At 45.6% G+C, this 27833-nt stretch overlaps 1 protein-coding gene across 2 annotated transcripts in view; it reads right to left on the bottom strand.

Annotated features, from left to right (window-relative positions):
• Positions 1-27833, bottom strand: part of kcnh4a (potassium voltage-gated channel, subfamily H (eag-related), member 4a) — a 180204-nt gene that overhangs the window by 18884 nt on the left and 133487 nt on the right. For both annotated transcript variants that reach the window (XM_039739911.1, XM_039739912.1), the window contains exons 8-11: positions 21449-21643; positions 9625-9824; positions 9290-9539; positions 718-932 (exon numbers count right to left, since the gene is read on the bottom strand). In XM_039739911.1, coding sequence (XP_039595845.1) covers positions 718-932; positions 9290-9539; positions 9625-9824; positions 21449-21643 — 860 coding nt within the window. The remainder of the gene's footprint in view (positions 1-717; positions 933-9289; positions 9540-9624; positions 9825-21448; positions 21644-27833) is intronic.

Genomic DNA, 27833 nt, shown 5'->3' with positions numbered 1-27833 from the left:
TTGGCACAATTCAGGTTACACACCAGTGAGTTCTCGTGTAATTCTATGAGATCCGTTGAGCCCCTCAGTGCCATGAACTTTAAAAGGAAGTGGCAGTATGAATGATAAGAAAAGAACACTCTGCCCACATCTCAGGTGCAACGAGGGTACTAAATCAGTTTGATCCCTCATAGGCGGCATGGTGGAACAGTAAGTAGCGACACCCAGTAGCTCTCTGAGAGGACATCAGCATTTTCTCCCTGTAGTCCTCCCTCAACGACCATTGTAACTTGACTCTATGTGGGGGACTTAGGATGGACTGGCACCCAGTACAGCATTGATTCCCAACTTACGCCCAATGCTGCTAGGATAGCCCCGTCCCCCTTTACCATGAATTGGATTAAGAAGAATTAAAAATGGCAGATCATATTATATTGTCCTGTACCACATGACCCACTCTGACTAACAGCCAATCAACACGCAGGGAAATCCAACATTAAGACACAGGACACTCAAAGCCCAGTGGACAGAAGTTCAAGGGTCAGTGCTGTTAAACGTGCCACCCTGTGCCCACTCTCTCACCTCAGCCTCATTGCCCTCACACATGACCCACGCCAACTAACAGCCAATCAACACGCAGGGAAATCCAACATTAAGACACAGGACACTCAAAGCCCAGTGGACAGAAGTTCAAGGGTCAGTGCTGTTAAACGTGCCACCCCGTGCCCACTCTCTCACCTCGGCCTCGCTGCCCTCGCGGAGGTTGTAGGTCAGGTTGTGGTGGATGTCAGCGGTGAACTTGCTGGCGTACTCTGGGTAGAGCTCAAGCACGTCACGCAGGGCCTGCACGCTGATGTACTGGAGGTCACAGTAGGTCAGGGCCTTCACGTCTGCGTTGGTCTTGATCACCTGGTCCTTGGGGGGCAGGTCAGCTCCGATTAGGTCGCCTTTACCTGGGCATCACACAGAAGGTTGAAAGCATGTGACAGGAAGCAGAGAATGCAACAGTGGATGTCATTGATTATCCTGTTCAGGACACAAACTGTTTAGTAACTTGCAGTGTGTGTAAAAGGCGCTACAGAAGGCAACGGGGGATTGTTCTGTGGAAACATTTGGACAAAGGCCACCGAGAAGGGTGCTATATTACTACCTCATCAAGTATACTGTGAAAACGTACTCTTTGAAACGTGCTACATAAAACAAACAGTGTTTGTTCCATGAAGTGCTCACCATAAATGGTGTGAGAACAAAAAAAAAGGCCTGACTGGCAAGTGGACAGGTTTGTAATGTGGCTTACTGTGTGAAAGATGGACAGCATGTTCTACGAAAGATGCTACATAAAACAAGGGCTGACGGCTTGGTAAAGACATTTGCATGAAGTACCAAAAAAAAAAATAAAAGACACTGACCATCCTGTTAGGTAGTTTGTACTGGTGGTCCCTGGAGAAGGTGCTATAAGAATTAGGCTGTCGTAATACTGCTGATGGGGAAAGGCACTATATAAAAGGCTGATCAAGTGGTCACTAAATAAGTCACTATAGGAATTATGGTGTTACAATAAAGCTGACAGCAAAAGGCACTACACTCACCTAAAGGATTATTAGGACCACCATACTAATACGGTGTTTGACCCCCTTTCACCTTCAGAACTGCCTTAATTCCACGTGGCATTGATTCAACAAGGTGCTGAAAGCATTCTTTAGAAATGTTGGCCCATATTGATAGGATAGCATCTTGCAGTTGATGGAGATTTGTGGGATGCACATCCAGGGCACGAAGCTCCCGTTCCACCACATCCCAAAGATGCTCTAATGGGTTGAGATCAGGTGACTGTGGGGGCCATTTTAGTACAGTGAACTCATTGTCATGTTCAAGAAACCAATTTGAAATGATTCAAGCTTTGTGACATGGTGCATTATCCTGCTGGAAGTAGCCATCAGAGGATGGGTACATGGTGGTCATGAAGGGATGGACATGGTCAGAAACAATGCTCAGGTAGCCCGTGGCATTTAAACGATGCCCAATTGGCACTAAGGGGCCTAAAGGGTGCCAAGAAAACATCCCCCACACCATTACACCACCACCACCAGCCTGCACAGTGGTAACAAGGCATGATGGATCCATGTTCTCATTCTGTTTACACCAAATTCTGACTACCATTTGAATGTCTCAACAGAAATCGAGACTCATCAGACCAGACAACATTTTTCCAGTCTTCAACTGTCCAATTTTGGTGAGCTCGTGCAAATTGTAGCCTCTTTTTCCTATTTGTTGTGGAGATGAGTGGTACCCGGTGGGGTCTTCTGCTGTTGTAGCCCATCTGCCTCAAGGTTGTGCGTGTTGTGGCTTCACAAATGCTTTGCTGCATACCTCGGTTGTAACGAGTGGTTATTTCAGTCAAAGTTGCTCTTCTATCAGCTTGAATCAGTCGGCCCTTTCATTCTCCTCTGACCTCTAGCATCAACAAGGCATTTTCGCCCACAGGACTGCCGCATACTGGATGTTTTTCCCTTTTCACACCATTCTTTGTAAACCCTAGAAATGGTTGTGCGTGAAAATCCCAGTAACTGAGCAGATTGTGAAATACTCAGACCGGCCCGTCTGGCACCAACAACCATGCCACGCTCCAAATTGCTTAAATCACCTTTCTTTGCCATTCTGACATTCAGTTTGGAGTTCAGGAGATTGTCTTGACCAGGACCACACCCCTAAATGCATTGAAGCAACTGCCATGTGATTGGTTGATTAGATAATTACATTAATGAGAAATTGAACAGGTGTTCCTAATAAATCTTTAGGTGAGTGTATATTAACAAAGACTGGCCACAATGTTATGCACTTTGTAGTAGTGGTCACTGGATAAGGAGCTATATAAATCCTGGTGTGAAAACACCGCCGACAGTGAATAACACTTTATAAAACAAATCAGAGCAGCCTGTTAGGTACTTTGTAATGGTGGTCCTTGGATACTGTGCTACAAAAATAATGGTGAAAGGCACTATACAAAACAAAGACTGACCACCCTGTTAGGTACTTTGTAGTGGTGGTCACTGCTATATAAATTCAGGTGAGACCACTGACAGTGAAAGAGAATTTATAAATTATATATAGAATTATATAAGAACCGCTCACTTCCCTCACCAACCCCCGGGCGGGCGCTACATGCTAGCCACTTCACAGTTCTGCCACTCACGTATGTACAATTAAACAGATTGTTATCCATCCATTTTCTAACCCACTGAATCCGAATAGGGTCACGGGGGTCTGCTGGAGCCAATCCCAGCCAACACAGGGCACAAGGCAGGAACCAATCCTGGGCAGGGTGCCAACCCACTGCAGGACACACACAAACACACCCACACACCAAGCACACACTAGGGCCAATTTAGAAGCGCCAATCCACCTAACCAGCATGTCTTTGGATTGTGGGAGGAAACCGGAGCACCCGGAGGAAACCCACACAGACACGGGGAGAACATGCAAACTCCACACAGGGAGGACCCGGGAAGCGAACCCGGGTCTCACAGATTGTTATTTTCATGGCAATTGTTACTTATGCATAATAGAACGAACTATTTTACATTACAGCGAGTAATTAACCATAGTTAAAAATAGGAAAACGTAACAATCTGAAAGAAAATTATGCTTCACGTTGCGTTTGAGGTATTCGTTGCGTTATACGTTTTTGTTTTGTTTGGCTTTGAAATGAACACACAAATACTTTTTAAACTTACACTTTTACTGTAAAACTTCAGTACAAACAATATTTGGAATTAAGGTTTTGTCAATATCGCATTGAATTTTGATTCCGTGATTGGACTCACCCGCGGTGGGTTGGCGCCCTACCCGGGGTTTATTCCTACCTTGTGCCGTGTGTTGGCTCCAGCTGACCCCCGTGACCCTGTGGTTAGGATATAGCGGGTTGGATAATGGAAGGATGGACTTACATCATGACAACGCCACGTATAACTGCCCGTGAGTGAATTTTGTTTCTTTCGCTCTAATCTTTTTCAAATGTTTGTCTCTGTGATTCGTTAATTGTCATAGCAAAAGCGATTCTAACGGGAAACTGTAAACGTTTTAATATAAATGGCGTATCGAGATCTCCTTTGGTGTCTAATGTTAAGATGGACTACATTACCTTTCTTATCACCTGTTAAAATTTTACATGTTTAGAATTGTTTGACCGATTTTGAATACAACTAATCTCGTCCCATTGCATAGCCCATCACTCAGACGTAAATTACACAACAACATTACGATACGTCCTTCTTTCAACAGTAATCTGTGTGGTGGAAGACCGGCTGGTGTTAATGGTTGTAGATATTCTACGGGATGTTGTAAGTTGATGTTTTCATCTTCCGCACCATCACCACCAACTGTTTCAGCAGAGTCTATCGATACGCATTTAACCAATATGCCGTGTAACCGATTGACAATTTTCGAGTTATTTCATTTGACTTCATGGTTTCTTGGTGCTCATTTCTTCTGTTGATAACCCTCCGTGATGAAATTCTTCAATAAGATTTGGACATAATAAGTCTTCTTTAATTGGGAACTTAATGTGAGGAAAACGTAAACATTTATAAGAGCACAGGAACTGTCTGGCAAAAGCATTCACACAAATGAGAGGTGAGAGGACCGCGGGCGTGGGCCGTTAACCGGAAATGGTGGAGAGGAGGGTCGGGACTTGAAAAAATCTCTTGGCAATAGTCTCGTCTCATCTCACGATTTTCTTTTATAAGGTTTTATAAGGTTAGGTACTTTGTAATAATGGTCCTTGGATAATGCACTAAATAAATTATAACGTCATTATACAGTACTGCTGACAGTGACAAGCAAGTCACCCAATTCTCATTCATTTGATTAGAAAAGCAATCATTTTCCCCGAGAGCAAGTCACACTATTCACGCTCATTTGATTGATAAGCAGAACTATTACCCAAGAACGTGTCACACGATTCTCGTTTTGATTGGATTTGTGAACTGGATCATTACCTGAAAACGAGTCACATGTTTCTCATTGATTTGTTTCACTCGATTCTTTTTTATTTGATTTATGAAGTGGATCATTACCATAGAATGGGTCACATGATTCTCTTTCATTTCATTCGTGAGATGGATCATAACCCAAGAAAATGTCACACGATTCTTTTTTCTTTCGATTCATGAACTGGGTCATTACCTGAAAATGAGTCTCACGGGTCTCATTCATTTGATTCACAAACAATTCATATCAAATTTTTTTTTTTTTTTTAAATCGTGAACTGGATCATTACCCGAGAAGGTGTCACATAATTCTTATTCATTTGATTTGCGAACAAGTCACAGGATTCTTGTTCATTTAATTCATAAAGTGAACCACTGAATCATTTCCTAAGAACAAGTTCCACAATTCTTGTTCATTTATGATTCTTGAATTTAGGGTCTTATTTTATTATGCATTTTGATTATATTGACATGCTTCATACTTTTGAAAAGGTTAATATTATATGATATTAACTACCAGCATGTTTAATATATCTATACTAATAAAAGGCAAAACCCTCACTCACTCACTGACTGACTGACTCATCACTAATTCTCCAACTTCCCGTGTAGGTAGAAGGCTGAAATTTGGCAGGCGTATTCCTTACAGCTTACTTACAAAAGTTAAGCAGGTTTCATTTTGAAATTCTACGCGTAGCAGTCATAACGGTCGACAACGTCCGCCATGTTGAACTTTCTTATTTATGGCCCCATCTTCACAAAATTTGGTAGGCGGCTTCCCTGCGCTAACCAAAACCGATGTACGTACTTATTTCGGTGGTATGACGCCATTGTCGGCCGCCATATTGAATTTTCCAACGTCACCAATTTTCAAACTTCCCGTGTAGGTAGAAGGCTGAAATTTGGCAGGCTCATTCCTTATAGCTTACTTACAAAAGTTAAGCAGGTTTCATTTCGAAATTGTCCGCGTAACGGTCATAACGGTCAACAACGTCCACCATGTTGAACTTTCTTATTTACGGCCCCATCCATCCATCCATCCATTTTCTAACCCGCTGAATCCGAATACAGGGTCACGGGGGTCTGCTGGAGCCAATCCCAGCCAACACAGGGCACAAGGCAGGAACCAATCCTGGGCAGGGTGCCAACCCACCGCAGGACACACACAAACACACCAAGCACACACTAGGGCCAATTTAGAATCGCCAATCCACCTAACCTGCATGTCTTTGGATTGTGGGAGGAAACCGGAGCGCCCGGAGGAAACCCACGCAGACACGGGGAGAACATGCAAACTCCACGCAGGGAGGACCCGGGAAGCGAACCCTTAAGGGTCTCCTAACTGCGAGGCAGCAGCGCTACCACTGCAAAATTTGGTAGGTGGCTTCCCTTAGCTAACCGAAACCAATGTACGTACTTATTTCGGTGGTATGACGCCACTGTCAGCCGCCATATTGAATTTTCCAACATCACTAATTCTCCAACTTCCCGTATAGGTAGAAGGCTGAAATTTGCAAGGCTCATTCCTTACAACTTACTTACAAAAGTTGAGCAGGTTTCATTTCGAAATTCTACACGTAATGGTCATAACGGTCAACAACGTCCGCCATGTTGAACTTTCTTATTTATGGCCCCATCTTCTCGAAAATTTGGTAGGCGGCTTCCCTCCACTAACTGAAACCAATGTACGTACTTATTTCGGTGGTATGATGCCACTGTCAGCCGCCATATTGAACTTTTCAACAGTCTTTGTTACTTATGGGCCCATCTTCAAGAAATTCTATCGATCAAAGAACTGTCACTTACCGAGTGGTTTCCATGCCCAGAGATGGCACCTGCCTTTTCCATTCTCTTTGTTACATATTGCACGGCCATATCAGGCTCACTCTTGATATCTGGAGGAACATTGTGTCTTATGTATTGAATGACTGGGACAGGTTCAAGGTGTGGACTGATGACGGTACAGGAGATAATTAGACTACACAGGAGCACTAGAAGAGTGAAATGCTTAAGCCCTTCACCTATGGATCTGCATGTGAGTTGATGGCTGCCGCTGAATTGTTCGGTTGTCGCTTTCAAGTGTACTGAAATGGCCAAATATTTCACACCTTTCGACAACCGCCAATGCCTCTTAAACATCTTAGATTCACAGATGACGATTTCAGTAGTGGACACTTTGATGTTTATGAATGTTTAAACTCCCAAAAGCTGGATGTGAAGTTATCGATGAAACTGGTTGTATGCTTACAACGCTTGACAGATGCCGAATGTCACTTCAACACAAGTCCTACAAATACTGTCGTCATTGAAACAAACCATGAAACTCAAACCGATTATGACAGCAGCAATCCAAGCAGTGAGATTTGAGACAAGATTACTGTTCACATGGCCGACTGTACGTTACATGCTCGAGAGTAAGCTCAGCGCACAGCTTGGTCATATTACAACCGGAGGGCCGAACTCACAATGTGGTATACAAAGAGATCCTTAACAAATAATTATTGGCATATTGTCCCACAGTTTAAAAAGGTTTAATTTTCTTCTTAATAAAAATTTGAATGCAGTACTTCACCGCTGCGAAGCGCAGGTATTTTGCTAGCTTATAATATAATTAAATAAATAATAATTAATTTGCAATTCATTAAAGGGGACAACCCCCAAAAGGTTTTGTTTTAATTACAGAATAGCCGTCCCCTCTGCAGCTCCGCCCACATATTAGTGAAACAGGACAGTAAAGATGCCCCACCCAGCTCTCTACTCCTGACATCACGCTTGCCCCTCCCCTCGGCCCACAGCCTCCATCTCAGATTAGCGTGAATTTATCGCTCCTACCAGCAAACTGTGATTCTTAGCGCAATGAAAGAAGTTGCAAAATCAACCGGAATGTTCAAGCAAAGTCTAGAAAAACAAAACCGATCGAAGTCCGTTAAGTAGTTCTCTCGTTCGCTAGCTAAGCAGAGGTAAGATATATGCCCCGAGGCTGGAGTGTGAGTGAGGAGGGTCCCACCTCCTCCCCTTGGCCCGATGCGTCTCTTCGATTCGCACAAATAAATCGGTACCGCAAGCGAACTTTGGAGAGAAGTCGCAAAATCAACCAGAATGTTCAAGCAAATTCTAGAAAAAAACAAAAAACGATCTAAATCCGTTAAGTAGTTCTCTCATTCGCTAGCTAAGCGGAGGTAAAGTACAGGCCCCGAAGCCTAAGCGCGAGTGAGGAGAGCCGCAACCCCTTCCCACAGCAAGCTTTGTGTGTCTTGGATTTGCACAAATAAATCGGTACCGGGAGCAAAGTATGATACATAGCGCAAAATGAACTGGAATGTTCAAGCAAATTATAGAAAAAAATCAATCTAAATCCGTTAAGTAATTCTCTCATGAAAAGCGGACAGACAGGCAGACAGACAGATGTTGGATTATAAATATATATATATAGAAATGAACCAAATGAATCAGTTAATTTAAACACGTAATTTTAAAAAATCGAATCAGTAAAGTTAACCGAGATGCCCATCACTATTCCTTAAACAGCAAGCTTCCACCTGTCAACCCCTGTGCTGTGCAGGTGACTGCTGGGAATTGAAGTCCTCTTCGCAGCTCTGTCATTGGCTCATCCTCACGTCAACACAATGTTTTCAAATAAACTTTACCACAGTCACCCGATTGCTAATTTAACAGAATATCTTTCTTTATCTGGTCTCAAATGTTTAACTTCTTGGCAAACGTTCTTGTTTAAATGGATGGTCAGGTTTTAGGTCACATGACCGTTTTGTGTAGCCACTCACTTGAACAAAGACGTTCTCATCACCAGGCTAACCTGCTGCTGATTGGCTAATGAAAAGTCGAATCTGGAGACACAGGAGCTTTAGCACAGGCTGCTGACAGCAGGCAGACACCTGAGCTGCACAGGCTTGTAACCTAAAATGGCTGCTGACCGTGTCACTAATGCATACATTTCAATTCATTTTATAAAAAACACAACATTTGACAAACAAAATCACAAAACAAATTTCAAACAGCTAAAATGTAATAATTTGATTAAAAGTAAATTTTCACTTTCAAGTAAGTTTGTCATTTTTTTTTTTTGGGTGTTCCCCCACACAGGACAAAATGCAGCTAAATCAAAAATATCGATGCTCTGTAGTGCCTTTCACACGGTTATCCTACTGCCAATGGCCCAGGAAGCGAATGAAACAGCTACCATAATGCCACTGGTCCATAGAGTAAATGCAATGCCAATGAGGTGCTGGTGCAGCACCTATCACTGTCCTGTCAGCAATCCTTGTGTCACACCACATCCCTGTGCCAAGGTGATGCCCGCTTACCTAGGATGGCCAGAACCATGTTGTCCTTGAGGACCTCGAGAGAGCCGGAGCACACAAAGTAGTTGGCCTGCAGAGCGTCCCCCTGCCTGATGAGGTACTCGCCCGGGGCACAGAAGGACGTCTTGATGTGCAGGGACAGGGAGCGCAGGCAGCCGCGGCTGGCCGACTCAAACAGGGGCAACTGCAGGATGTCCTTGTTGAGGTGCATGGCGATGTCTGCTCGCAGCTCATCTGGGAAGTCGTGCAGGAGCTGTGCGGGTAGGGGACAGAAGGAGAGAGGTCAACCACCGACCGGGAAGGTCAACCGGAGCCCTGCGGCTACTCACCCGTCTCACCTCGTTGGCATCGATGCCATTGTTGACGGACCAGGTTGTCTGGAAGTACTCGAGCATCCTCTGTTTGAGCTGTTGAGGGAGGCGATGGACCCGGATGAAGTCTTTCAGGTCCTTCATGCGCGTGTGGTAGAGGGAACGGCGCGAGTACATGCGCTGGATTATCGCTGTTACGTTGCCAAAGACGACGGCATGCATCAGAGCTGGAGAGAAAACAGGGAGGGAGACAGGAAGGCTTAAGAGAAGCATTGGAGTCATAAATCAAACGGGGGCCGAACCCCTCCAACCGACCCTCTGGAGTTGGAATTAATGAGGAAAGGGGCAGAAAGTCAATGGCCTAGCCTGGCAGCATGGCACAGGCCATGGCAACCCTAATTGTAGCTGGTACCTTGGGGGATAGACAAACCAGACTATTTAGAACGTACAGTGCTGTGGAAAAGTATTTGCCCCCTTCCTGATAGCCTCAATTGTTTATGGCTGTCACAATGAATGGCTACTGATAGTTAAACAAATTGTAATATTACATAAACAAAAAGTTACCCAATATCTGCATTACGTGTGTGAAAACATAATTGCTTCTGTAAGAGACGGCTGGCAGCTCAGCCTGACTGGGACGCCCCAAGAATGGAAGGGTGGGGGAAGGCAACAACTTTTGGACACTGCCTCCCCCAAGACGCTAGATGGCAGCTCCCCTGGAGTGTAGTGATGCCCCGGATTCCCACAGGGCACCATGGGACATGTAGTTTTATACCACAGCCCAGCTGGGTACGCTGCAAGAGAACCTGGGGAGTCAGATTTTCCCCATAGCTCGGAAGTACAAAGTCACGAGGATGGAAGCCCCGAAGCTGATTAAAGAACTGGGATTCTCCATCTGACCTGGAAGTGTGGCAAGTCACATGGGAGGAAGAACAGAAGCACTTCTGGGTCAAGGACTATATAAAAAACTTTTGGACACTGCCTCCCCTAAGATGCTAAATGGCAGCTCCCCTGGAGTGTAGCGGTGCCCCAGATTCCCACAGGGCATCCTGGGACTTGGAGTTCGCTATCTCAGCCCTGTTGGGTACCGCCAGGGTGTGCTGTAGGAGGACCTGGACAGTCACGCTTCCCTTATGGCCTCGAAGTACTAGGAAGTCACGAGGAAGGAAGCCCCAAAGTACTTCTGGGCTGATTAAAGAACTTGAATTCTCGATCTGACCTGTAAGTGTGGCAAGTCACATGGGAGGAAGAACAGAAGCACTTCTGGGTCAAGGACTAAATAAAGGACTGCTGAAAGCCCAGCAAGTCGAGCCGGAGTCAGGTGGAGGTGTGGAAGAGATAGAGAAGAGAGAGAATTGTGATTATTATATTCATTCACTTGTGTTATTGTGGCTGTGGTACGTGGGGAGCACTGTTTAAAGAAGAGAACTATTAAAATAACTTCTTGGTGCTTTAACCTGGTGTCCTGAGTGTCTGTCTGTTGGCTTTAAAGGGGCAACAGTGCCATCTAGCATCCACACTTCCTTAGTCAAGCAGCTGTCCAAAGTAACGGATAATAAGACTTAGCTGACTGAGATTACTGATTGTGCAAAATGTTACTAGAAAGGGGGCTAAAACCTTTTCACAGCACTGTGACTCAGTGTAAACTATGGAGTGAGTTGGAGTGAGCAATGATATGGAAGTCCCAGACATGGCGAAAAGGGTATAAGGCCTCAAAAAAGAGCCAAAAAAGCAGGCTGGGGCCTCACCCAGAATAGAAGTCAGCCCAGAGCACCAGAACCCAAAATCTAATGGTCATCTTCGGCCTACACGGGCCTAAAAGAGTTTTTTTTTAGCTTCAAAAGATCAAAAATACCCGTAAAGTCCCCAAATACCTTAGATTGTCTGGCTTGTTAGAGACAAATTTCTCCCAAAAAAATCTTTCTAAAAGAAAAATGTTTATAAATGGAATAGGAACTATATATAAAAAAAAGAGCAAAAGGGAGTTGTGGAAAAGGCAATCCCAGCCAAAAAGTCCCAAATCATGACCTAGAAATCCATCGAACAGAGCAAAAATAATCACAAGGCCAAATACATCCAAACAGCAAACCATAATCGCAAATGACCCACCAACAAACTCAATGAACCACTGCTGAGACCCCCTCTTCCCTGCCCAATATACAGCCAGAGGGAGGACTGCAGTCATGTGAAAAAGTAAATACACCCCCAAGAAAATGGCTGGCTTTGAACAGGCAAACATTGGATCTTCATACAAACAGTGCCAACAGATAAAGGTGATATACTTTGTGATAGATGGCTGGCTGTTAATTCCCGGCCAATACCCCCACGCCACTATGGAGTCCTCCCTGCAACATGGAGGTGCCCTGAATTCCAGCAGGGCATCATGGACATTGGAGTTCGGCTTCACAGCCCTGTTGAATACCGTGGGGGCCGCCAGGGGACGCTGCAGGGAGGCACGAGTGTTTTCATTATAGCCTGGAAGTACTCCCTAATCATGGGGGTGGAAGGAATGAAGTACTTCCGGCCTGAAGAAAAGAAAACGTTTTCATCTGACCCAAAAGTGCTATAAAATCACATGGACCGAGGGACAGAAGCACTTCCGGGTCAAGGAATATAAAAGGACTGTGGGAAACCCCAGCAGACTGAGCCGGAGTTGGGTGGGAGTGTGACGGAGCTGCTGGGTGGAGAGGGGGATTTTTTATTGATTATTATTTATCATTGATTTATTATTGAGAATAGTGGAGGTGGAGGTGCTTTGTGCACATCCATCCATCCTCTTCCGCTTATCCGGGGTCGGGTCGCGGGGGCAGCAGCTTGAGCAGAGAGGCCCAGACTTCCCTCTCTCCGGCCACTTCTTCCAGCTCTTCCGGGAGAATCCCAAGGCGTTCCCAGGCCAGCCGGGAGACATAGTCGCTCCGTTGCTTTGTGCACACTATTGTAAAAATAAAATTCATTATTGGGACTGTTACCTGGTGTTTGGACGTATTGTCTGTGGGGTTCAGGGATCAACAGCAACCCCTGCTGTCACAACTTGAATAGAAACTTTTCAACAATTTCTTCAACAGAACACTTCACTAGATGAAATCGTCCACTGGGGAAAAAGTAAGTAAACCCTTTGGCCTCAGAAGATGGCTTTGCCCTCTTTAGAAGATACGACTTCATGTAGGGGGCAGCACGGTGGCGCAGTGGTGGCGCTGCTGCCTTGCAGTAAGGAGACTTGGGTTTGCTTCCTGCATGGAGTTTGCATGTTCTCCCCGTGTCTGCGTGGGTTTCCTCAGGGTGCTCCGGTTTTCTCCCACAGTCCATAGACATGCAGGGTAGGTGCATTGGTGATTCTAAATTGTCCCTAATGTGTGCACCATGTGCTGGCTGGGATTGGCTTCAGCAGACCCCCCGTGACCCTGCGTTAGGATATAGTGGGTTGGGAAATGACTGACTGACTTCTTGTAGGCATTTTGCATAACTGCCCACCAGTCCCTGACATCGACTTGGTGATATTTTTGACCATTCCGCCAAGAGCGGCATTTGAGGGTGGCAAGTGGGGCAACTGCTCCAGGCTCCGCACCTAAGGGAGGACCCCGCTTTCGAGGTCTGCATGTCCCATTATGTGCTGCCGGATTGGTCAAGTTATATTCTCTAGTATATATATATATATATACTAGCAAAATACCTGCGCTTCGCAGCGGAGAAATAGTGTGTTAAAGAAGTAAAGAAAAAGAAAAGGAAACATTTTGAAAATAACGTAACATGATTGTCAATGTAATTGTTTTGTGTATTTGGCACGCAGCGCCACAAAGTTGTTTTCGTCTAGCTGCATCAGAAAATGTACCACGACGTCTGACATGCCTCCTTTTTAGTGTTTTCTGGCCGGCTCAACACTCTCCTCGTGCCTTGTCCTCCTTCCACCCGACTCTAGCCCTGAATGAATGGAGACGGCCCCTTTTATAGAGTCCCCGGATGAGCCCCAGGTGTTCCCGGAAATTCCTCCTCTGGCCACGCCCCAGTGTGGCGGAACTGCCGGCTGTTCTCCCGGCAGCTCTCCGGGTGCCGTCCTAAATCTTCCCCCCAGCACTTCCGCCACACCAGGGTAACAGGTCCCCAAGGCATTGCGGCGCCTCCTGGCGGTGACCACGGGCCCCTACAGGGTGGAGCTTCCCACAGAGCAACCAGTAAGGCGGCCCCCACGTGATCCAGGGTGGGCTCTGACCCTCTTCCGGTCCCTCATGGCGTCCCGGCTGGGTCGTTGCCCCTGGCATCCCTGACAATATATATATATATATATATATATATATATATATACATGATACGATGATACACGGAGTTGGAGAATTAGTGATGAGTGAGTCAGTGAGTGAGGGCTTTGCCTTTTATTAGTATAGATATATATATAGATATAGATATAGATATATATATAGATATAGATATATATATATATATATATATATATATATATATATATATATATATATATACACAAACTGCTCAAAAATTAAAGGAACACTTTGAAAACACATCAGATCTCAATGGGAAAAGAAATCCTCCTGGATATCTATACTGATATAGACTGGGTAATGTGTTAGGAACGAAAGGATGCCACATCGTTTGATGGAAATGAAAATGATCAACCTACAGAGCCCTGAATTCAAAGACGCCCCAAAAATCAGAGTGAAAAATGATGTGGCAGGCTAGTCCATTTTGCCAAAATTTAATTGCAGCAACTCAAATTGTACGCAGCACTTTGTATGGCCCCTGTGTTCTTGTATACATGCCTGACAACATCGGTGCATGCTTCTAATGAGATGACAGATGGTGTTGTGGGGATCTCCTCCCAGATCTGGACCAGGGCATCACTGAGCTCCTGGACAGTCTGAGGTGCAACCTGGTGGCATTGGATGGACCAAAACATAATGTCCCAGAGGTGTTCTATTGGATTTAGGTCAGGAAAGTGTGGTGGCCAGTCAATGGTATCAATTCCTTCATCCTCCAGGAACTGCCTGCATACTCTCACCACATGAGGCCAGGAATTGTCATGCACCAGGAGCCACTGTACCAGCATAGGGTCTGACAATGGGTCCAAGGATTTCATCCTGATACCTAATGGCAGCCAAGGTGCCTTTGTCAAGCCTGTAGCGGTCTGTGTGACCCTCCATGGATATGCCTCCCCAGACAATCATTAACCCACCACCAAACTGCTCATGCTGAATGATGTTACAGGCAGCATAATGTTCTCCATGGCTTCTCCAGACCCTTTCACTTCTGTCACGTGCTCAGGGTGAACCTGCTCTCATCTGTAAAAGCACAGGGCACCAGTGGTGCATCTGCCAATTCTGGTATTCTATGGCGAATGCCAATCAGCTGCATGCTGCTGGGCAGTGAGCTCAGGGCCCATTAGAGGAGATGGGGCCCTTGGGTCACCCTCATGAAGTCTTTCTGGTTGTTTGGTCAGAGACATTCACACCAGTGGCCTGCTGGAGGTCATTTTGTAGGGCTCTGGCAGTGCTCATCCTGTTCCTCCTTGCCCAAAGGAGCAGATACTGGTCCTGCTGATGGGTTATGGACCTTCTATGGCCCTCTCCAGCTCTCCTAGAGTAACTGCTTGTCTCCTAGAATCTCCTCCATGCCCTTGAGACTGTGCAGGAGACACAGCAAACCTTCTGGCAATGACACGTATTGATGTGCCATCCTGGAGAAGTTGGACTACCTGTGCAACCTCTGTAGGGTCCAGGTATCGCCTCATGCTACCAGTAGTGACACTGACTGTAGCCAAATGCAAAACTAGTGAAGAAACAGTCAGAAAAGATGAGGAGGGAAAAATGTCAGTGGCCTCCACCTGTTAAACCATTCCTGTTTTGGGGGTCATCTCATTGTTGCCCCTCTAGTGCATCTGTTGTTAATTTCATTAACACCACAGCAGCTGAAACTGATTAACAACCCCTCTGCTACTTAACTGACCAGATTAATATCCCATAAGTTTCATTGACTTTATGCTATACTCTGATTAAAAGTGTTCCTTTAATTCTTTTGAGCAGTATATATATATATATATATATATATATATATATATATATATATATATATATATATATATATATATATATATATATATATATATATATATACGCACTTGACATGCTTCTAAGAGGAACCCTTTTCAAATCCCTCTTCAGGGTCAAATTCTGCATATGTTCGTCTTTGAAAACATTGCATAGCCCATCTTCATCGCCTGGTAAAGGGTCGCCAGTATAACCCGTTCCTAAAAGAGGTAGAGCCCATTAATCCCTGTTTTGGCTTCTCCTATCTATAGAAAAAGACATTGCAGATCCAGACTAGACTACAAAGAAGTAATCCACGACTTCTCCAATCGGAAGACAAGGAAAGTGGATTCTCATCTCGGAACTTGGAAACCGGTAAGAGATTTCATGATGATACCTCGACGTTAATTTCACACATCCTGCCGAAACACTGAAACTCACATTTTATTTGTAGGCCATGAACATGTCCGAATATTAATATTGCACACAAACATGTTAACTGGCTGACGTGACATCACGGTGAGTTATGACTGTGACATCCTGCATATCGACACTCAGAGTATTTGGGTGCTTTTTCTAGAAGAGGCGCCCTGCTAATTTCCGCATGACACCACATCGCATTTCGCATTGTCGTGGTATTGTCATGAATTATGAATTGGACTTTTTTTAATAGAATATAGCGTTATTTTTCGATAAAGTCTGTGTGCTTTCTTGCACAAATGTAGCTGAATACCGTAATGAGAACATCCGGTGTATGTTAACATTATTGGTATTAAATTTGTGCCCAGGTGTGTACAGTCCACACATACCGGTAACAGAGTTTGACGTAACCGGCCCCGCGTGGGGTTGGTCAGCCCTGTGCCCTGCACACCCCTAAGGCCGCCTCTGCACTCCGCCATGAAAAATTGCTTCAATTGCAAGAAGTGTGTGGGCTTTCTTGCATGTTCTGTTCGTTTCAAATCCCCCCTACAAAGTTTCAATGGGATTCAATTCCAGGTTCTGACTAGGCCACCCCATAACCCTACCGTTCTCCCTGCTGGATTTGCTAGTGTGCTTTGAATCCATTATTGTGCATATCTGGTTCAACTTCACGGTCTTAATACTATTTGATATGATGCAGGGTTCAGGGGGGCGGCACGGTGGCGCAGTGGGTAGCGCTGCTGCCTCGCAGTTAGGAGACTTGGGTTCGTTTCCCGGGTCCTCCCTGCGTGGAGTTTGCATGTTCTCCCCGTGTCTGCGTGGCGCTCCGGTTTCCTCCCACAATCCAAAGACATGCAGGTTAGGTGGATTGGCGATTCTAAATTGGCCCTAGTGTGTGCTTGGTGTGTGGGTGTGTTTGTGTGTGTCCTGCGGTGGGTTGCCACCCTGCCCAGGATTGGTTCCTGCCTTGTGCCCTGTGTTGGCTGGGATTGGCTCCAGCAGACCCCCGTGACCCTGTGTTCAGATTCAGCGGGTTGGAAAATGGATGGATGGATAATATAATATGATCTTCATTTGGGTCTTGATCTTTGTTTGTCCGTGAATGAATTAGAAGAAGAAGCACTAGATGGCAGTAGAGAGACAGCTAAAACATAGGCATTGCGTTAAGAATCTCCTCCAGGCTTATACTACTGAAGACTGCAGTACGCCAGTCACACCTCAAAACACAGACATTCAAACTAAACAAATTGTTGTGCTTTAAATTAACTAAAGAGATCTTCATTTAGATCTTGATCTTTGTTTGTCCGTGAATTCCACGCATGCGTAGACCACCTTCCAGTTTAGTACGTCGTTGTTACTCACGGATGTCAACAATGTGCCGGAATAACGAAAGGGGTGGTGGACAGTGCGACGCTGGTTAGCTCCTGAGGCCTGGTTAGAGAATGAGATTGACGAAGATAAAAGGTACGTGCCTACGTAACATATGAATGAAAGAAAGACAGTGGGTAAAATAAATGACAACGTAACAGCACGTTCCGGAAATTATTATCATTACGCTGTAGCCGGCGAGTGCTGCGCGTCTCACAGTTGTACCGTGGCTTGCTCACATGTCAGTGAAGTGATCCCTATTTATGCTTTAAAGAGCCTGGATACCTATGTGTCCCCCTTTTATAACCATTGCTCCGTGTATATTGCCTTACAGGGCGGCACGGTGGCGCAGTGGTAGCGCTGCTGCCTCACAGTTAGGAGACTCGGGTTCGCTTCCCGGGTCCTCCCTGCGTGGAGTTTGCATGTTCTCCCCGTGTCTGCGTGGGTTTCCTCCGGGCACTCCGGTTTCCTCCCACAATCCAAAGACATGCAGGTTAGGTGGATTGGCGATTCTAAATTGGCCCTAGTGTGTGCTTGGTGTGTGGGTGTGTTTGTGTGTGTCCTGCGGTGGGTTGGCACCCTGCCCAGGATTGGTTCCTGCCTTGTGCTCTGTGTTGGCTGGGATTGGCTCCAGCAGACCCTGTATTCGGATTCAGCGGGTTAGAAAATGGATGGATGGATGGATGGCAGGGTTCAGAGTCGACTCTGTCAGTGCAAACTGCCCAGGCCCTGACGTAGCAATGCAGCCCTCAAACCATAACATTTCCACCACCATATTTCACAGCTGGCATGTGGTTCTTCTCCTGAAATGCTGTCTTTGGTTTACACCAAAGATGTCTACTGCCTCCAAACAGCTGTTTCTTTCATTCATCTATCCACAGCACTGTTCCAGAGGGCCTGGATGTTCAATGGCAAACTGAAGTCTTCCGGTCTCGGACAGCAATGGCTTCTCCTGGTACACACACCTCACATACAGGACAGATTTTTGCCATCTCTTTTTACTGACTGTAGATTCATGCACTTTTACAAATGAGATCCTGCAATTATTGGGTCACTTGGAGTTTTTTTTTTTAGTATCAAACGGACAGATCATGGGCTGAATTTGCTGGGCTGGGCAGTCCTGGGCAAATTAGCAGTGGTTTGAAATCTTGGCCTCCTGTAAATTATTTTCCTTCTATTGCAATGATGAATTTCAAATAAGTTGGCAATGTTTTTTTTTTTTGTTTTTTTTTTAATTCCTTGCCAGGCATCCACAAACCTTCTTTTTGAGAGTCCGAGAGTGGATCTTGGCATGTTGACTCCACGCATGTCAATACCAAAGAGAACACCAGGATCGTCGGCTCCACCTGCATACTCTCTGAGGAGGTTCTAATCATTGACACCTCATCTGGAACCTCTGATTCTTTTATGAAGTTGAAGTGATAATTCATGTAGGGGTGCGCTTACTTTTTCCATGTGACGGATCTGAATTTTTGTAAATTTAGATCATGAGAGTGATTACACCATGTCAGTTTGATGGGTCATTTATTTTCAAGCATATTCATAAGGGGGGTGTGTAGGACTGTCGTAACTACAGGGGGATACAACTGATGAGCCACAGCATGAAGTTATGGGAAAGACTAGTGGAAGGTCAGTTAAGAAGGGAGGTGAGGATTAGTGAGCAGCAGGATGGTTTCATGCCAAGAAAGAGCACCACAGATGAGATGTTAGCACTGAGGGTGTTGATGGAGAAGTAGAGAGAAGGACAGAAGGAGTTGCATTGTGTCTTTGTGGACCTGAAGAAAGCAAATGACGTGGGGCCTCGAGAGGAATTCTGGTATTTTATGAGGAAGTCGGGAGTGGCAGAGAAGTATATGAGAGTGGTACAGGATATGAACGAGGGGAGTGTGACCGTGGTGAGGTCTGCGGTAGGAGTGACGGAGGTGGGATTACATCAGGGATCTGCTCTGAGCCCTTTCTTATACCCAATGGTGATGGACAGGCTGACAGATGAGATTAGACAGGAGTCCCTGTGGACTGTGATGTTTGCTGATAACATTGTGATCTGAAGCGAGATCAGGGAGCAGGTTGAGGAGACCTGGAGTGGTGGAGATCTGCTCTAGAGAGGAGAGGAATGAAGGTCAGTAGGACCACCACAACAGAATACATGTGTGTGAATGAGAGGGAGGTCAGTGGAATGGTGAGGATGCAGGAAGTAGAGTTGGCAAAGGCGGATGAGTTTAAATACATTGGGATCAACAGTACAGAATAACGGGGATTGTGGAAGAGAAGTGAAAAAGAGAATACAGGCAGGGTGGAGAAGAGTGTCAGGAGTGATTTATGACAGACGGATATCAGCAAGAGTGAAAGGGAAGGTCTACAGGACAGTAGTGAGACCAGCTGTGTCATATGGGTTAGAGACGGTGGCACAGGAGACAGAGATGGAGGTGGCAGAGTTCAAGATGCTAAGATTTTCATTGAGTGCGACGAGGATGGACAGAATCAGAAATGAGGACATTAGAGGGTCAGCTCAGGTTGGATGGTTGGGAGACAAAGTCAGAGAGGTGAGGCTGCATTGGTTGGGAGAGATGCTGGGTACATTGAGAGAAGGGTACTAAGGATAGAGCTGCCAGGGAAGAGGAGAAGAGGAAGGCCTAAGAGAAGTTTATGGATGTGGTGAGAGAGGACATGCAGGTGATGGGGGTAACAGAACAAGATGACAAGGACAGAAAGATATGGAAGAAGATAATCTACTGTGTCGACCTCTAACGGGAGCAGCCGAAAGACGAAGAAGATTTCACCTTTACCTGTGGACACTGTCTGCATGAAGATGGTTTGCCTGTTCAAATATGTTAAAAAAGTCAGCAGTTTCCACGGGGTATACTTACTTTTTCACGTGACTGTAAGTGGCAGTGCCATCATGGTGGCCCCCGTCTCCTGGGGTGACACCCACCGAAAACACAGAATACAAGAGATTATAGGACTATATATAGTGCTGATGCCACATGGGCTGGACAGGCATCCCAGAAGAGGGGATAGTTCCTTACCCGGACGGGAGGCTCCTAATGGGCAGATAGGCATCCCTTCCGGGGAGGAGAACGGGATCAGATCCAGAATGAAGGACCAGAAGGGATGGGCGGACAGCCCACTTGAAAGGAAAGACATGAGATCATGGATGTTAGGTAGAATGCCCAGTAGGGGCTGGGTGGTCTTATAGCCTTGGAACCCCTGCAGATTTTGTTTTTGGTTTTTTTTTTTCAGCCATTTAGAGTTTTTTTTTTTTGTCCTCCCTGGCCTTTGGATCTTATGTTTATTCTATTTAACTAGTATTGCCTAATTTTCCTAATTTTATTTTATTCTCTTTCTTCATCCTGTAAAGCACTTTGAACTACATCATTTGTATGAAAACGTGCTATAGAAATAAATATTGTTGTTGTCGTCCCTGGGGTCTTTTAACTTCCCCACCAGGCTAGATGGCAACAGCCCCGGATATCGGTGCCCAGTGGGAAGCCAGCAGGACATGTAGTCTGGCAGAGCAGCCCTGCTGGGGTCACTGGGTGCCACAAGAGGGCGCTGCAGGGAGACAAACTCCTTATTGTAACGGACTTTCATATGACCTGGGAGAACTTCCATCAGGCAGTGGCCCTGGCACCGGAAGTACTCCCGAGTCTTTTAATAAAAGGGACCGCACTCCCTTACCCAGGTGAGTCGGAGCTGGGAGGAAGAACGGCAACACTCAACTGGAGGTGGGCAGTGCGTTGGTGAGACAACTGTGGAGATTATTGTGTATTGTGAAAAGAGAAACCTACTTGGTGGTATTGTGGAAGGAAAAAGGTGGAATAAAACATCCTTTATTTGATTGTGTGTGCGCACGAGTTGGGGGTTTGGGCCATTGATGCCCTGGTTTCCATTACAATAGATAGTACATAATAACAAAAAACATCACAATAAAAATACATAATTACAATAAGCAGAAGAAAAATGACAATCTCAAATAAAGATGGCACTAACATCAGCTGGGGTACACATAACAAGGTGGACTGGGCATTTACCTCCAATCAGCATGGTACAGATAGAGAAGATCTTCTCAGCGTCCGTGTTGGCGCACACGTTTCCAAAGCCCACGCTCGTCAGGCTGCTGAGAGTGAAGTAGAGGGACGCGATGTAGGCGCTGCGGATGGATGGCCCCCCTAATGAGTTATTGATGTACGGGGACTCCAGTCTCTTGCCCAGCTCGTGTAGCCACCCTAAGAAAAGAATGAAAGGGAAAGGAAATAAGCTTCACAAAAAAGACTCCACCCCTTCAAATCAAAAGCTCTGCTTCTGCGCCAGTCACTTCTCGCCCTACCATTGAATCTTTGGTTGTGTTTCAGGGTCCAGGGTCCTCCCCAGGGTTTAAATGTCTATTATGTTATCAATGCGGATTGTTTAGATCTCCTGGGTCAAAGTGCGTTCTGCTGTATTTTGAGGTGGGGCCAACCTGTCCATCACTGCAGGGGGTTGAGCTTAACCCTGTAAAGGGTGAGGAGAATCCTCAGTCCCTTGCGGTTCATTGGTGATGAGTTCTCCTGTGTTTACTGCTTTACATAATTTGTGAATTACTGGATTTTGTACCTTATGTTCTGTTTTTGATTTCATATTCTGGAATTGAGATTAGGACTTGTTTGCCTTTTTCTCATCATTCCCTACTGTGCCATTTGTGCTCTCCGGACCTTCACGGTTTAACAGAGCCTTTTTTTGAAATTAAATCCTTTCTTTTTAAAGATTCTTTGTTGCCCTTTTTGTCTGACTAGCCAGGGTTGATGATTCCCCCATTGTGCGCCTGTTCAGTATGTAAAGGTAAACCCCGACACAGACAGACGCTGGAGACGCAAGTACAAAAAGCACACGCGATTTATTTACAGTTCAGTGTCCCCAACAGCCCAAACGTGCACTTTCTTTCCTCTATTCTTCTTTCTTTGTCTCTCACTCTTTCGTTTCACCCAGTCCTTCTTTCTCCTCCCGACTCAGGCTCGCCTGCTGGGTCTTCAGCAGTCCTTTAAATAGTCCTTGACCCGGAAGTGCTTCTGCTCTTCTGTCCACGTGACTTGTCAGCACTTCCGGGTCAGACGGAGAATTCAAGTTCTTTAATCAGCCCAAAAGTACTTTGGGGCTCCCGTCCTCGTGACTTCCTAGTACTTCCGGGCTATAAGGGAAGCGTGACTCTCTGGGTCCTTCTACAGCACACCCTGGCGGCAGCCAACAGGGCCGAGATAGCGAACTCCAAGTCCCAGGATGCACTGTAGGAATCCGGGGCACCGCTGCACTATATAGTCCTTTTTATTTAGTCCTTGACCCAGAAGTGCTTCTGTTCTTCCTCCCATGTGACTTGCCACACTTCCAGGTCAGATGGAGAATCCCAGTTCTTTAATCAGCTTCGGGGCTTCCATCCTCGTGACTTTGTACTTCCGAGCTATGGGGAAAATCTGACTCCCCAGGATCTCTTGCAGCGTACCCAGCTGAGCTGTGGTATAAAACTACATGTCCCATGGTGCCCTGTGGGAATCCAGGGCAGCACTACACTCCAGGGGAGCTGCCATCTAGCGTCCTGGGTGAGGCAGTGTCCAAAAGTTGCTGCCTTCCCCCACCCTTCCATTTTCAGAGTGTCCCAGTCGGGCTGAGCTGCCAGCCGTCTCTTACAGAGGCAATTACGTTTTTACACACATAATACAGATATTGGGTAACTTTTTACTTATGTAATATTACAATTTTTTTCAATATCAGAAGCCATTCATTGTGACAGCCATAAACAATTGAGGCTATCAGGAAGGGGGCAAATACTTTACCACAGCACTATACGTTCTAAATAGTCTGGTTTGCCTATCCCCCAATGTGCCAGCTACAATTAGGGTTGCCACAGCCTGTGCCATGCTGCCAGGCTAGGCCATTGACTTTCTGCCCCTTTCCTCATTAATTCCAACTCCAGAGGGTCGGGTTGAGAGGTTCGGCCCCCATTTGATTTATGACTCCAATGCTTCTCTTAAGCCTTCCTGTCTCCCTCCCTGTTTTCTCTCCAGCTCTGATGCATGCCGTCGTCTTTGGCAACGGAACAGCGATAATCCAGCGCATGTACTCGCGCCGTTCCCTCTACCACACGCGCACCTGAAAGACTTCATCTGGGTCCATCGCCTCCCTCAACAGCTCCAACAGAGGATGCTCGAGTACTTCCAGACAACCTGGCTCCCATCCTTCTGACTTCCTAGTACTGCCAGGCTATAGGTGCCCTGGCAGCCCCCAACAGGGCTGAGATAGCCAACTCCAAGTCCCAGGGGCACCGCTATACTCCAGTGGAGCTGCTGCCATCTAGCGTCTCGGTGGATGCAGGGTCCAAAAGTAGCTGCCTTCTCCCATCCTTCCATTCTCAGGATGTCCCGGCCGTCTCTTACAGAAGCAATTACGTTTTTACACACATAATACAGATATTGGGTAACTTTTTATTCATCTAATATTACAATTTGTTTAACTCTTTAAACACTAACCCTAATATTTTTTCCAAAAAAAGGATGGTTTCACACAGAAACCAACATAAAACATCTGTTAATGCACGCTGTGGCTGCCAGCTTGCCAAGAATGAGTGGTGGGCTTGCTGCCAGGCTGTCTTCACATGAGAGACGGCGGTCACGGTCGCAGTGCATGACAATCTGGTTTCTACCTCTTATCGTTGTTAAGTGGCAGTCCACCCTGGCGAACATTGTCAGTACCACGACTAGCTGGAGACCGATCAGCTGACCTAACCCTAACCCTAACCTCACATTTGATTTTGAACGCTTGTATCAAAAATCAAAAGCCATAGTTCAGTTCAGAGATAATAGACAAGACGTTGTCCACGGAGTGTTTTGCTTTTTGCATTCGCTTTGATCTCTTGCCAGATGTCAGTGCCATTATTGCCGTTGTGTGCGCCTTGCTGTTCACGTGAGCGCATGGAATCGCGGTCAACTCTAGCTCTCCTTCTAGCAATTCAGTGTCCAGAGTCCAGTGTAACGGCTGGTTTTGTCACAATTTACAGCTGATTACCACTGTCAAGTTGACATCAGCCCTGAAAGAGTTAAATATCAACAGGACTTTGTACTTCCGGGCTAAATCCGGGGAAAATCTGACTTCCCAGGTTCTCTTGCAGCGGCACCCACAGTACCCAGCAGGGCTCTGGTATAAAACTACATGTCCCATGGTGCCCTGCAGGAATCCGGGGCATTGCTGCACTGCAGGGAAGCTGCCATCTAACATCCTGGGGGAAGTATTGCCCCAAAGCGGTTGCTTTCCCCCATCTCTTCCTACTATGGGTGCCCCGGCCGGGTTGAGCTGCCAGCCGTCTATTACACTGTATGCACCGACTGCCTGGACCGTTGGCATCTACAATGTCCCCTGGATGCAGAAGGAGTCCGTAGACCCTTAAACCGAATCGAGCGGGACAGAAGCAGCTTGGCCGCTGCGTGGCATGTGTCACTTCTCGCTCGGCCGCGTTCCGTGGGAGTCGCATCTGAGGGTGGCAGCGTGTCAGAGAGTAAGCCCAGCTGGCTGCAGGTATAATTAGCGCCTCTCCATGGCAGATAAACAACGAAGGGAGAAGAAGCTGCATTTAATTATCCTGTCTGACCCACATATGGAGACAGTGACAATGGGAGCCATCCAGCGGGGCCCCTCGGCACTCTGAAGCGCCTGTTTATAATTACAGAGTGCCGGATGAGTGCAGCAAGGCTGTGCAATTAGCAGCTCGGTAAACTTAAATAATTCTAAAGGTTAAGTCAGTCAATGTTAAGCTGAGAGCGAGCCAGCGAGGGGGGCTTCAGATCACAGGAATCTAGGAGGGTGCAGGTGAAGGGCAGCAGCAGGCCATTCAGAGAGCCCCCAAGTACCCAGAGAAGTGCCCAGGTAGCACCAAGTTGCCGGCACAGATGGGCAGACTGACTGGCATTTCTCTCCGGGTCTCGCGTCTGTGACTTCTATGTGGGCTTTTGTGTTGGCACTCTGAGTCATCTCGCTTTGGATCTGCAAAATTCCTCAAATGCCACTATCAGAAAATGTCGCTGAAACAGAACCTGAAAGTAAATGGCACACAATGTGGATGTGCGCAAGTGTGCTGCACGCTACAGTCAGAAAAAAAACAAGAGCGCAGGAATTATTTGGCAGGGGCCAATTTAGCAGCGCCAGCCCACTTACCCCGCATGTCTTTCAAAACAGTTAATCCTGTCTGAGAACATCTGAATAATTACGGCATGCGTACATTTTCTAACGTGATTTAAAAGAAAATGTGTTCATTTTGCCATAATTAACACAATTACAACAGACAGACAACCAAAAAATATTTCTGTCATTACAATATCGTTACTTATGTCATTTCAAAATCTTTTCATAATCTCCACATTTTAAATGTGTTCCGGTGTGTGAGATTGAGGCCATACTGTAACTTTATATTACAAACAATTGATGATATGTGATTCGGAATACAATGTAAATTACAATAAACCGGGAAGTATGAAAAAATAACTCCAGCCTTTATGTCGTTACACTGGCTTCCAGTTACGTTTAGGGCCGATTTCAAAATCCTCCGGACGAGGACAGGCCATCTAGTCCAGCAAAGCTCGCCAGTCCTAACATCAAGTTGAGCTTTGAAAGTCCCTAAAGTCCTCCTGTCTACCACACAACTTGGTCGCTTATTTCACGTGTTTCTGTGTGTAGAAAAACTTCCTAATATTTGTGTGAAATTTCCTCCTTATCAAGCGGGGTCATTTTTGCTAAATCGCTTGTAATTTGACCTCTCCAAATTAGAATCATTGCTGTTATTGAACTATCTGGAGTATACAGTAATCCCTCGCTATATCGTGCTTTGACTTTCGCGGTTTCGCTCTATCGGATTTTATATGAAAGCATAACTAAATATATAACGCTGGATTTTTCGCTGCTTTATGGGTTCTGGGACAATGTGTCTTTTACTTCCTGTACATGCTTCCTCAGTTGGTTTGCCCAGTTGATTTCATACAAGGGACGCTATTGGCGGATGACTGAGAAGCTAACCAATCAGAGCACGCAGTTAAGTTCCTGCCTGCTGAATGCAGTGTTAACCAGGAAGTCTCGTCTTGCTCATTCAGCATCAACGTGTTTCGCTGTGTAAAGAGTTATGCTCTTTTGTGCATAGTCAAGCCCTTCATTATGGCTCCAAAACGATCTGCTCCTGCTTCAGGGGCCGTGCCCCAGCAAACGGAAAATGTTAGCGATTGCGAAAAGGTAAGCGTTTTGGATTTGTTGAAGGCTACGATTCTTTTTATTTAAAAAGTAGGAAAGGAATATAAGATCTACGGCCGCAGTGTCCTTTTAACCAGGGTGCAAAACGAGTTGTAAGTGGATGTAATAAGGCAGTAGTCTGGATGGAATCTGCTTTAGGGATTTGGATTGAAGACTGCTAGAAGAAGAAGAACGGCGGTACTACACAATCGCCTGAGGTGGCTCCGTTAAGGGCTGTAACGCTCTCCTTTGTTGTGCAGTAAAATAAAACTCATTGTTATCGGACAAGTCATCGTGTCATTGTTGGTGAGTAACCATAATTAATTTTCTACTTACAGTACTTAGTACATGTACGTACGTTTAGTGTCGCTGTACACATTTACTGTATACTATTTTTCTTGCATTGTACGTATTTATTGCTGGTGGCCTGTCTATCGTAACGGCTGTAACATATGTGCTATCGGAGACACTCAATATCTTTAAAATAATATTTAGGTTTTACTGTATATAAACAGTGTGTTTATATACATAATTTCAATGAATCTTACCTAATATCTAAGAGAGTACAAAGAGATTATGCTGTATAACTGCGGGGAATATTTATAAACAGTGTGGGAGAGTTTATAAGGGCTTAAAATATATAAAAATAACCATACAGAAATATGGTTTCTAGTTCGCAGATTTTCACCTATCGCGGGGGGGGGTCTGGAACACAACCCCCGCGATCGAGGAGGGATTACTGTAAACACACGTTTGGTCTCTTTGTAAAGGTAACATTCTCTAGTTTCACCCTCAGTAGTCAGAATCACTGTAGGTGTGACTGATCAAAAGTTATGCACATTAGAACTCACAAAAAAAACGAATTTTTTTGTTCTCGCCTAAGTTTTTTTATGAAAATAAAGGAAAATGAAGCTGCAGTAGGTAGGTGGGGACAGAAACACACTATGTACCAACAGAATAGCCTGTTGACTACTCACATTTCAAATTTGAAAAGAATACCTGTCAAAATGACATTTTTACACCAGTTTTATGTGGGCATGTCCAGGGCTTTTAGAGGGACCATTATCCACATTTTGGAACGTATGGAAAAGTGTAATAACTTTTGAATGCTTCAACCCACAGATATCAATGAGGGCTCTACTGAAAGCTTACACCTAAAGGAATCTATATCTACACACA

The sequence above is a fragment of the Polypterus senegalus genome, chromosome 17 (assembly GCF_016835505.1).
Source record: "Polypterus senegalus isolate Bchr_013 chromosome 17, ASM1683550v1, whole genome shotgun sequence".
NCBI classification, from domain to species: Eukaryota; Metazoa; Chordata; class Cladistia; order Polypteriformes; family Polypteridae; genus Polypterus; species Polypterus senegalus.
The sequence above is the reverse complement of the archived record's forward strand: the minus strand, read 5'-3'. Positions and strand labels throughout refer to the sequence as shown.